The sequence below is a fragment of the Fundulus heteroclitus genome, unplaced genomic scaffold, assembly GCF_011125445.2.
Source record: "Fundulus heteroclitus isolate FHET01 unplaced genomic scaffold, MU-UCD_Fhet_4.1 scaffold_42, whole genome shotgun sequence".
NCBI classification, from domain to species: domain Eukaryota; kingdom Metazoa; phylum Chordata; class Actinopteri; order Cyprinodontiformes; family Fundulidae; genus Fundulus; species Fundulus heteroclitus.
In genome coordinates this window covers 824460-836548 of record NW_023396835.1, presented here as the reverse complement: position 1 = coordinate 836548, position 12089 = coordinate 824460, and the positions used below count along the sequence as shown (strand labels likewise).

Here is a 12089-nt window from a genome sequence, read left to right as displayed (position 1 = left end):
TTGAAAGCCAGAATATCGATATTAAATCGTTTTTAAAAATATCGATATTAATCTTTATATCGATTTTTATGCACAGCCCTAGTGAAATGTTTTGTGTAAAGTGGTGCGATGGATGGTCGCTTTAATCCAAAGAAGATTCCGACATTGTTTCAGGAAAAATGTACGTATTGTTAGGATATCAACGAGATCAAGTGGAATGAGCTGTTTATCCCGTAGCTGCATGGCACACTCAGATGACACTGACCATTGTTGTTTTCAAACCAGAATTAACTAATTTTTGATTCCACAGACATGGTGATTCCCATCAGAGGTTTAAAGTATTTGTGTGTGTGTGTGTGTGTGTGTGTGTGTGTGTGTGTGTGTGTGTGTGTGTGTGTGTGTGTGTGTGTGTGTGTGTGTGTGTGTGTGTGTGTGTGGAGGCTTTTACAGGACGACCAGAGGTCTGTGAAAGGAGAGGACAGAGAAACTGTGATAAAATGTCTCCTTAACTATTACATTTCTAGGCATAGGTTTCCTGGCAAGGCAAATTTATTTATATAGCACAATTCAGTACAAAGACAATGCAAAGTGCTTCATGATTAACATATAGGAAAACAAAACAGAATAAAAGCAAGTAGGAATAAAATGTAGAAACAAAAAAGAACATTAAAAACAGTTTAACTAGAACAGTCAAAGGCAATCCTAAACAAATGTGTTTTTAATGTTGATTTAAAGGAACTCAGGCTTTCAGCACTTTTACAGTTTTCTGGGAGTTTGTTCCAGATCAGTGGAGCATAGGAACTAAATGCTGCTTCTCCATGTCTGGTTCTGGTTCTGGTTCTGCAGAGCAGGCTGGAGCCAGAAGACCTGAGTGGTCTGGAGGGTTGATGCCCTGATAACAAGTCTGTGATGTATTTAGGAGCTAATTCAGGGATTTATAGACTAACAGGAGGATTTTAAAGTCTATTCTCTAAGATCCAGGGAGCCATGGAAGGACTTTAGAATGACTTTAGAACTGGGGTGATATGCTCTACTTATCACATGACAGAATGAAGATGGACAATAGAAGGTGGTAAGGATTAATTAGTCTGAAAAAACAATTGGCTAAAATCTGTGCACAGACTAAATTAACATGGGCTAAAGTTTTGATGTTTTGTTTCTTGCTGGGGTGTCAAATCGGTGTGTTCAGTTAATTCCACTACAGGATACATTCTCTATGACTGGAAGGAGTTTTTCGGGGTGCGACATCGACCGCCAGGATTCACAGGTAACTCGCTAAATTTGACATATAAAGATTGTCTTGTAGTTACAGAATGTATTGGAGACATAAACCAGGATATCGGAAAATCCCAAGGAATGTGAGTGAGGTGCACCACCCCCAGACATCGACTGAGTGTTCCCTGAGGTCATCAAAAGAATGAGGCTGGGGCCAAGGATCAGGAAGACTGACCAGATGCAGAGCCGGTGCGTGCCAGCCACAGAGTGGGTTCAAGGGAACATCACCAGAGCATCTTTCGGGTCAGAACCCCTGACTAGAGGGGCTTTCAACTACAGCCCACCTGTACCAGGCCAGTGACAGGGCAGCTTGAAGCGCAGAGCCACTCTGGAGAGGCAGGATTTTTATTTCGTTTTTTATTTTTTAATAAAATGATTACCATGCAGCTGTATGGAGATCACGGTTGGGACAAATGACTCTATAACACATTATTTTTTAGGGAAAGAAGGAGACATCTAAGGGAAAGAAGACGACATTATGACAACAACTGTACACATTGTAAAAAAAACAATAAATAATAATTTTGTAATCACTGAACTTGTCTTATGAATTCCATATTCCTAAGATGTTAAATACCAGTAATGTTAGGGTCTTGGTTGTGCATTGCATGATAATTTGGTCTTTATTCTGTGGTTTGATCAGATTGTAGTACTTTCACAAGTTATATTCATTTCTAAAGGGCATCCTTGTTAATCTAGTTTAAGACTCCTATAGACATATTCAGTCATTATATGGTGGAGCATATATTTAGTAGGAAATCTTTTAGTTTGGGAAATAAGACCTCCTCCTCAGTTATAAGATTAACAGTTTCTTGGTAGTTGCACATATATAATGGGATAAATCCTCACTGAGGAAGGTGCTTTCTTTTATTTAGTTCAAGTATATTTTAGGAGTCAAATAGCTAAGTAGCTTTTCAGATTATAAGTTGGTATTTCTCACTTTTCAGGGAAACATTCAAACTTAATTTGGTGTAAAAATATGTCTAGCATTTCATTTTGGGTTGTAGGTTTCTGTTCTGTTATGATTTTATTATTCACCAACAGAGGGGAGAGTGGTTTAGGAAATTCCATCTTATCATTTACACTTTGTTTGAAGGCTCCAAGAAATTAAATTAGGTCTAGCTCAGTTATTGATTTGATCAATGAATAGATCAAACAGAGGGAATTGTTGAGGAAAATATCTTAGTTGTTATATTAATCAGGCATTTGTATGGAAGTAATGAGGAATGTCTGGCCTTTAAGACTGTCTCTCCTTCAGGGCAAAGTAAACACGCAGCTTGCAGGATGTGTTGAGAGCCGATTTATGGTTGGAGAGGTCATTTGGCTTGACCCCTGATAAGACCGTTTCAGTAATAAATTAGCCGTACTGCATGGGAACCTCGAGGATAGATCACTCTTGGACCCACGGGGGCTGCCCCCGCAGACCCTCAGCCACAGGAGGGGTTTGTTGGTGTGATAAAAGGATGCCTTTGCAAACCTTTGATTAGACAAAAACTGCAATGCCTGGGAGAAGGATGTGGGTAACAATGGTAATGTAACTTTTGTCTTCTTTTGGAATTCCAAATGAATTAAATATGCATATTTTAAATGTTTTGCCTCTGATCATTGTTTCTCCTTTACTGCCAAATCTTAAACCGGGGTAAGACGGGTCTTCAGAGATAAGCAGGAGCAGGCTGGTATTAATATTTACACTACGCTGATTAGAAAGCTGCTGCTCTGAGTAGTTCTACCTCACTGTGTCATACTCAGCGTTTCCGGTTTCAGAACAGGTGATATCAGTCAGGTAACTAAACACAGCGTCCGATCAACCAGGAGGTGAAGGCGAGCAGGAGCATGAAAAAAGTCCTCCTGAACGCAGATAAGGTGATTCAGCATGAAAACGGCAGGAAACAAGAAGCCTGGAAGTGGAATTTCCCACGAGTGGAGTTAGAAACCTTTAATGAAGGCAAATGGAGAATATTTAACCATAAGAAACAATAATTTTGCTGCAGAAAAGGCGAGTTGGTGGCAGAGAACAGCTGATAAAGTCAATGCATGAGTGAAATGAGAGTTATTTGATAGAGAATTACAGCTGTTTTCTCACACTACACTCATTTAAACAACAAAGGGGGATTGATTAGGAAAGGCTTTGGAAGGACATGGCAGCAAATCATGATGATGTATGAAAATAAATTTTAATCAGGTAAGGTTAAGTTCTAAGTTTTATGTTTAACGGTAGGGTTACAAAATAAGTTATTTCTTTATTGCTTTCATATAGTTATGTTATTAATCTTGTAGGTCTCTGACTGTGGAACAGAGCAACAGTAACATTCCTGACAGCGCCACATCCAGCTGCCTCTGAAAGATTTTCTGCACTCCTCCGTTATTAAAAAGCTGCCGTTGGCATAAAAACGGAGAGCAGCACAAAGAAATTGTTCAGAACTGAGTGTTCCCTCATTGTGTTAGAAAAGCGATGTGCGAGCTGAGAATAATGAAATAAATCATCTGACGACCCCAAAGCGCTGTCCACTGGTCAGTCATTCACCCATTCATGCACACATTCACACCTTGATGGTGGTGAGCTACATTGTAGCCACAGCTGCCCTGGAGCAGACTGACAGAAGAGAGGCTGCCACATGCTGGGGCTAAATCTCACTGCAGAAAATGGAAATAATTTAAAACAATTAGGGGAAAATTGAGCAGCACTCTGGCTGCTATTGAAGCTGAGTTTGTTCTGAACTTAGCAAAAAAGAAAATCTGAGCTTTTATCTAGCTCTGAAATGGCAGGTGCAGAAATAAACAAGTAGTGGTTGTTAAATAGTTAAATAGTTGTTGTTCAGAGGGACAGAGGACAATAAGCGCGCTTTTATCAGGAGGTTTTCTTCCTCCTTCAGGCAGAGAGCTGCTGTGATTGGTGGAGGAGAAACAGGTTTTTATCCTAATGCTGCAGTAAGAGCTGAGCTGAGCTGCTCCTCTAAAACCTTTCTGTCATTATTCATGAAATCAGAGCAAATTAAGAACAGATAACACAACAAAATAGCTGCAGAACCACTCTTTATTCATCCAGGATGTTTCCTTCAATCATTTCCAGGTGAGAATTAGTGAAGTGAAATAAAAACTGGATAAAAAGGAATCAATTGGCCTAAGAGGATGAAAGAAACCATAAATATTACTAAACTATAATAACAGTAAATATAAATACAAACACTGTATCAGCTGAAGGCCTTAGTCCTTTGTGAAATAAATTACAATGATGATTATAAAACCAGGGAAAAGGGAGAGTTTGGTTCTTTAGATGAGACAGTGGTTGAAGAAAGCTTCTGAGTTCTAGAGCAACTTTCATCAGACACAACGAGCAAACTCTGTTCCTGCAGGGATTACTCAGGCTGCTACCAATAAAAACAACCACATAAAGCATGTTTCTTTTTCATTTATAGCAGCTAAAAAACTCAGTCTAGAGGCAAAGTACTGCAGCATGTTCAGTATCGTTATTAGATGGAAATAAATGAAACTTCTTCTGCTGTTGTATCAAACTTCAACTATTTCTGGGCGGGGCTAAGTCCCCATATTTCAGGATCCTAACAACCCTCTGGTGCAGCATTGATCACTACTGAAACACACACGTGTCTCTGAGACTACTTTCTTTTTTCTAGTTTTTGTTTTCCTTTATACTAGAGCAACATTTGCTGCAATTATACCTTAAATCTAAGCTGATGGGGTTATAAAGTGAAACAATATCAACGGTTTGTCTGATCTTAAATTTTAGCAGCTTTTAAACAGAACTAAAAACAGCTGAACCCAAGGCTTCATAGAGAAAATAACCTCAAAGGAATGAAAATTACATTTATTTTCATTAGAAACAGAATCTATCAATCTACTCAGAATCCTTGTAGTGAAACATGAATGGTTCCTGCCAACAAACAGTAACAGCATCTCAAACATGACCAGCTTCAACAATCAGGGTTCAGTTCAGCGCCATCTGGTGGTGGTTTGTTGAATCGCAGGGGCAGCCTGGGGACCCATCAGTTCTGCTTTATTTCTAACATCTGTTTTCAGATGACTTTTAGCACTCGCTTGGAATTAAATCCCTGGTGTCATCCATCAGTATTCTGCAGAAATGCAATATCTGGTCCTGATGTTTTCCAGGTTGTCCTTTATGGAACTGATGGAGGAAAGATGGCGTCCTTTTAGGGTGCTGCTCTTCAGTCAATGCTCACATTGTTCTCTGTAGAATCCAGCGGGACATCAACAAAACCATTGGTCTGAGTCCAGGAGTCTCTGGCACCGTCCATAGTTCTGACAAGGATTATGTGTGCAGACAGGCGGCTTCCTGGAGACATGGATGGAAATCCTTTCACCACTAGTTGACAAGAAGCACCAACTCCATGAAGCAGTTCTGACACAAGTTGCCTTGTGTGCTGTGGTGAAACCAATCAGTTTCCAGCAGAACTGGTTGAGCACCACCGTTCCCCAAAAGCTGCAGAAGAATAAGTTGTGTCTGCCAATTATTTTAAAGCCACATTTAAACGTCTTTGTGAGGTTTTCATGCAGAGATGGGCTGTCCACTGTCAGCTAGCGCTACAGATTGTGCTCTCTGGACTCAGCTCCTGAGTTTTATAGTAGCTGGTGAATATCTCAGCAGTCATTGGCTCCATCTAAATAGCCTTATAGCTATAGTTTGTAATGATGGAGAGCTAGCATGATGTGAAAGTGGCATCTCCTCTGAGATCCACCTTCTCCTCCCCTTCTGTCAGCGCTCCATTCAAAACCCCCAGCAGAAGCCAGCAGGGAAGAGGAGAGCTGACTCAACCATTTCAGCACATTTTGGAGCTCAACCAAAGAACCTCATGTCTGAATCAGCTGGAAGGAAACTTCTCCTTGTCCTCTTCTCTCTTCTTCTTCTGCTAACACGCTATCCAATTCAGTTTTATTTATATAACGCCAATTAACAACACATGTCCAACAAACAAGTGGGAGAGCCTAGACCCACCCAGGCCCACCCATCAAGGACAAATACAGTCATTTCAAAAAGATGTTACCTAATTTTGTTCCTTTTTGCAGTGAAGATGGATGCAATGATACAGGATGGTCTTTTTCTGGGCTCATTAAGATATTAAACAATATGTTAATCAGTCAAACTTTATTTATTGAGCATTTTTCAAACAATAAAACTGCTTATAGAGAAATAGAAATAAGACTTTGCAGGGTTGGGACGGTCATGCAGTCACGCCGCTGCAGTACTGTGGAAGGTATGTTGATTTAAATAAAAGGTAACTTGATAACTGCTACAATTATGATGTCATCTTGGTAATATTTCTCTCAATGAGCAGCAGTGTAACTTCAAGTGCCTCTGTTGTGCTTTGCTATCATGCTCTGCTTAGCAGCCAAGGTTAGGGCAGTTAGAAGGCCAAGTTTTTTCAGCTCACTGCTGTGAAAATGCTCATGTTAGGCCTCTTTCTAAAAGCTGACATCTCACTAAATTCAGACGCTTCATGGATTTTAAAAGTTGCTTTTGATGGGAGTCAAAATAGAAAATTAAGCTTTTAGAAGCTTTAGCTGGTAATTTAGACTTATGTTACGGTTACTGTACTGTCCACAGAGGTGGGCAGTAACTAGTTACATTTACTCAGTTACATTTACTTTAGCAACTTTTTGGACAAAATGTACTTTTAGGAGTAGTTTTGTTGTCCGCAAATACTGTTTTTCAGCATTCATATTTTTCTATATGCACACAAACATTTTAACACAAATATATTTTTAAATTAATATAGAAAGAGTTGTAAATAATTCAAATAAATTCTCATGATTCTGAGAAATGTCATTTATTTACCTTTTTAACACAAAATTAAACAGTTTATATATATATATATATATTGTTTTACTTTTACAAAGAGAGAGTTGAAAATTATTCAAATTATCATGATTCTAAGAAATGTCATTTATTTACATTTTAAAACAAAATTAAAACAATAATTCTTTTTTATAATTATATGTTGAAAGAGTTTTTGAAATAATTCAAACGAATTCTCATGAATCTGAGATATGTTTGATTTTTTTACATTTTAAACAGAAAAATGAAGCAATTTGAATTTTTTTTTATTCTGGTGCTGATCAGCTGGTTTAGAAAACAATGTTGAGAAATGAACAAACCCAACAGAACCAGAACATCAATTCTGAAGGAAAACAAGTGCTGACAATCTCTGACTATTGATTTCTGTGTAGTTTAGACATAAAACAACAACCATCAAGAAAATAATCTGCTGGAGATTTAAAAACCAGAATCAAACTCACTGAACCTTCAGTGGATTCTGTCTATTTGGGTTTACAGAACTCAGCAGAACCTTTAATGATCCAAACATAAACTCCAGCATGTAGCGGCTGAGTGAAGGTGGTCTGGACTCTGTGGAGGAGAGTCATGGTTTCAGAGACGCTGTAGAAGGACAGAATACCTGCTCTGTGATCCAGGTACACTCCTACTCTGGAGGAACCAGGACCTGAGATGGAGGTCCAGATGCTGTTGTGACCAAATTGATAACCTCCTTGGTAACAATTTAATGCCCAAGATTTGTCATTATATCCAAATCCACATTCATTCTCTCCTGCTCTGCTGATATTCTTGTATGCGACTGCTACAAAAACTCTCCCTCTCCTCTCCACCTCCCAGTAACAACGTCCAGTCAGACTCTCTCTACTCAGAACCTGAAAACAATCAGTGAATCTGTCTGGATGACTAGAATAAGACTGAGGTTGATACATAAATGTCACCTTCCTGTTCCCCTCTGATAGTAACAGATAACTGTATGCTGTGTTTGGATCCAGTGTGATTTCACATGAATATCTCAAGAATCCAGCTCTGCTCTTTGGTTCTGGTTCTGACAGTGAAACATCCACCTCAGTGAGTCTCAGTGAGATGTTTGTCCATGCGTCTCTCAGGATGTCCTGTAGTTGATCTCTGAGCTCTGACACAGCTGCTGTCACATCCTCAAAGTAGCTCAGAGGACGGATCTTGATGCTGGATGAGTGTGTAGACTCACTGAGTGCTGACAGTGAGGGGTAGTTGTGGAGAAACTGGTTGTGATCCTCTGTGTCTGAGAGCTGCTTCAGCTCAGCGTCTTTCCTCTTCAGCTCAGTGATCTCCTGCTCCAGCTTCTCCTGAAGCTCTTTGACTCGACTCCCTTCAGTTTCCTGCTGGGATTTGATCTGCTGCTTCACATCAGAGCTTCTTTTCTGGATGAGACGGATCAGCTGAGTGAAGATCTTCTCACTGTCCTCCACTGTTTTATCAGCAGAGTGCTTGATGGCCTCCAGCTCCTGTTGAAGCAGCTTCACATCTTTCTCTCTGTCCTGGATTCTCTGCTGGATGTTTTCTCGTCTCACCTCCAGCTCTCTCTGCCTCTCAGTCCTTTCTGCTGCAGCTGACACTGTGTCGTGGCCTTTATGTTCATCCACAGAGCAGAGATAACAGATACACTTCTGATCAGTACGACAGAACATCTTCATCACCTCATCATGACGAGAGCAGATGTTCTCCTGGAGGTTCTTGGAGGGCTCCACCAGCTTGTGTTTCTTAAATGCAGCTGAATCATAATGAGGCTGAAGGTGTTTCTCACAGAAAGAGGCCAGACAGAATAAACAGGACTTGATGGCTTTCAGTTTTCTTCCAGAGCAGAAATCACAGGCCACATCTTCAGGTCCAGCATAGCAGAGATCAGCAGGAGCAGCTTGGAGTCCAGTCTTCTTCAGCTGCTCCACTAAAGCTGCTAACATGGTGTTTTTACTCAGCTCAGGCCTCGGTAGAAAAGTTTTCCTGCACTGAGGGCAGCTGTGGATTCCTTTGTGATCCTCTTCATCCCAGAAGTTTTTAATACACTTCATACAGTAGCTGTGTCCACAGGGAATAGTCACCGGATCCTTCAGTAGATCCAGACAGATCGAACAGGAGAAGGTTTCTCGGTCCAGCTGGTTCTGCTCCATTTCTCCTTTCGGTCACAGTGACTGTGTGAGTTTCATTTCCTGAAAACAGCAACAGCTCTGAGCTCTGATCTACGAATCACGTGTCAGAGCAGAGAGGCTGCAGCCAATCAGCTTTCAGCTCCAGCAGATGTTGCTCCATCAGCTTCAAGGTGTGTCTGAGAGCAGGAAGAACAGGGAGGGTTATCAGGTTTTACAGCCTGCAGAGCTGTAAATCTGACCTTTGACCACCTGGTTCACAAGAAACAGTTCATATAGTTAATGTTTAAAAAAAATCTGATTTGTTTTTCTTTTCAGCATCATATTCAGCATCATATAAATATTTTGTCTTCTCTGTGCAGATTTGCTCCTCGTTTCTTAAGCAGCAGCACCTCCTTTTCTTTAAAAAGAGAGAGAGAGAGGGAAAAAGGTTTGATGCAAGCTGAAGTTGGAAAAGGCTTCCACATGGAAAGGTTTCCTTTTTCTCAGTTGGGTTTTTTAAAAATAAAACCGAAAATGACATGAAACCAATATGTTGATGAAATTATGCTGCAGAGAACTTCAAATGTCAGACAATAAAAGTTAAGACACACATTGAAAGCATTCTGTTAAGAATTACTAGGAAACTACTGCAAATACATCTGAACCTAAAGATTACTCTTTTAATTAATAATTAAATTGCAGAATTCTGGGAGCTAAATAATTGTGCGCAGAAATATCTTAAATGTGAAAGTGCTTGGAAGATGTTTTTAATAAATGACACATTAATGGAGTTTTGATAAGAACACTAATTACACCTTGTTTCTGTTCCCCAATGGAAACAAAGACTCATGCCTGCCAACCATCTTTATTAAGTGTTTTTTTTTAGAGAGAAATGCAAAATAAAATGCTCAGTGCCCATCCAGAACTGAACATTAATTACCATCCAGCTCAATCGTCCAGCCTGCGAGGAGGAACCAAAGAGAGGACTGGGGATGAAGAAGCCAGAGAACTTTGATTTCGTATTCTTCAACGGGAGGAGTTGCCTGAAGAGACCCTAAGCTCGATTAGATTAATTTCTGCCTTGTGCCCTGAAAGGCCTGAAGGCTTTCTTAAAGTACTTCTCGATTCTGAGATCAACCAATTCGGAAATACATGCATTAGTGACCATAATTTGAAAAAAAGTGGCATTAAGCTCATGATTGCGCCGTTAAAAGTTTTTTTAAGGACTTAAAATTGTCCCTCAGCAACTTAAACCTGACAAACAAAAGTAAGTCACCAAACACAGTATTCCAACACTTAGTGTGTATTTATGCTTTTCCATTGCTGACATAAGAGGATGGAAACTGGCTGATAGCAGGGCACAAAAACTTAAGACTTCCTGAAAAGACGGGAGTGTAGACTTCCTGGTAAATTCCGTTGTAATGTAAAATATGACAGATTACTGGATTAAGGATATTTCTGGTATACTACATGCTATCACACAGAATTTTTTTTGAGTATTTGGAAACAGTTGCTCTTTATTTCCCAAAGTTATGGGAGGAGGAGAGGAGAGAATGGATATTTCAGCTGCCTGAAGACAGGCTGCTAGGCTGATAATCCACAATTTGGGTCGATGACGTAGTTGTGGGCGTTGCCCAGGCTACGCTACAGAGAGTTCAATGAAGTACACCACGAGAAGTTCAGATGGCGATTCACAAAGTGATGATTTTAACACGAAAGACAGCGCAAGTGTCTGTTATGACTCGGGTAAGTCTGAGAAAAACATTTTAGGAGAATAAACAGAATGGTTTTGTCAGGGTTCTCTGTGTTGTCCTGCTCTAACTCTGCTCCTCAGGTGTGTCTAGTTGGCTGAGGGGGCGTGGCCCACACCTGCAGCTCGTTGCAGGCGGCTTCCTCTGGCTTCTTAAGCAGAGCGCTGACAGATGGAAGACGCCAGAGCCTTAACCAGTCGTGTTTTTGGTGCTTGGATGCACGCACCTGTCTTGACGTCTTGTCCGAAGAACCAGATCTTCAGAATTCTCTCGCTCAGATTTTGCTCTGGCTCACCCCTCATACTCCCTGGATGTTACCCAGCGGGGCCTGAGATTCCCCCTCCCAGATTCTGCTGGTTCTTCCCTCACTCTGGTCAATCCATCTGTCACCCACTGCCGAGGAGGCTCGCTCTGGATCCCTCACCAGTAACATCTGCCACCCTCAGCCACTAGCCGCCAAACACCAACAGGGGTAGGATCACAGAGTTCCTTCGACGCTACTTCTCCCCGGTTAGGTCTGCCCAGCTTTATGGTAAGCAGGACAGCTTCTAGTAGTTCTCCTGGTTCACCTTCCTGAGTCACTTACTCTTCTTCTCTTTGCAGTCTCTCCAGCCGTGACGTTCCGAGTTGTCCGTAGTCCCGTCCGTTATATCTGCCTGTTTCCTAAATAAACATCTTAAAACTGTGCTTTGCTTCCCGATCGTATCTGCATGTGGGCTCGTCATCTGAAAACCATGACAGGTTTGCTAATGTATAATTGGATATGGTGCTCATAATCGCGGTCATGGCTGACCTTTCGGATGTAAACACTGAAACAACTCGTTGAAGCTCGATTGTCTGGCATCGTTTATGATGGCTGATAGACCCATGGCCCTTTTGGTTCGGAATCCCCATGCCGCTCACTACCTCTCAGCACAGCAGCGCCGTGCTGAGAGGTAGTGTAGAGAGCATGTCGCTTCTCAGCAGGCTGCTGTGATGACGGCGAGATTTCTCCGCTTTACTGCGCGAGGAGGAGAGAATATGGACATTTCAGCTGCCTGAAGACAGCGTTTATTTATTTTTATTTTACAATTTTGTAAACAACAGCTGCCGATTAAACTGAATGTTACAATCTTGACATGATTATATGAGTTGTTTTACCGAGAAACCGATCAGCAGCGCCGTGAAACCCCG

At 41.0% G+C, this 12089-nt stretch overlaps 1 protein-coding gene across 1 annotated transcript; it reads right to left on the bottom strand.

Annotated features, from left to right (window-relative positions):
• Positions 1 to 7165: 7165 nt before the first annotated feature.
• On the bottom strand, positions 7166 to 9207 carry LOC118560376 (E3 ubiquitin/ISG15 ligase TRIM25-like). The gene has a single exon (XM_036131349.1). The coding sequence runs from the start codon at positions 9205 to 9207 to the stop codon at positions 7546 to 7548; it is 1662 nt and encodes a 553-aa protein (XP_035987242.1). The 3' UTR covers positions 7166 to 7545.
• Between the last annotated feature and the right edge of the window lie 2882 nt (positions 9208 to 12089).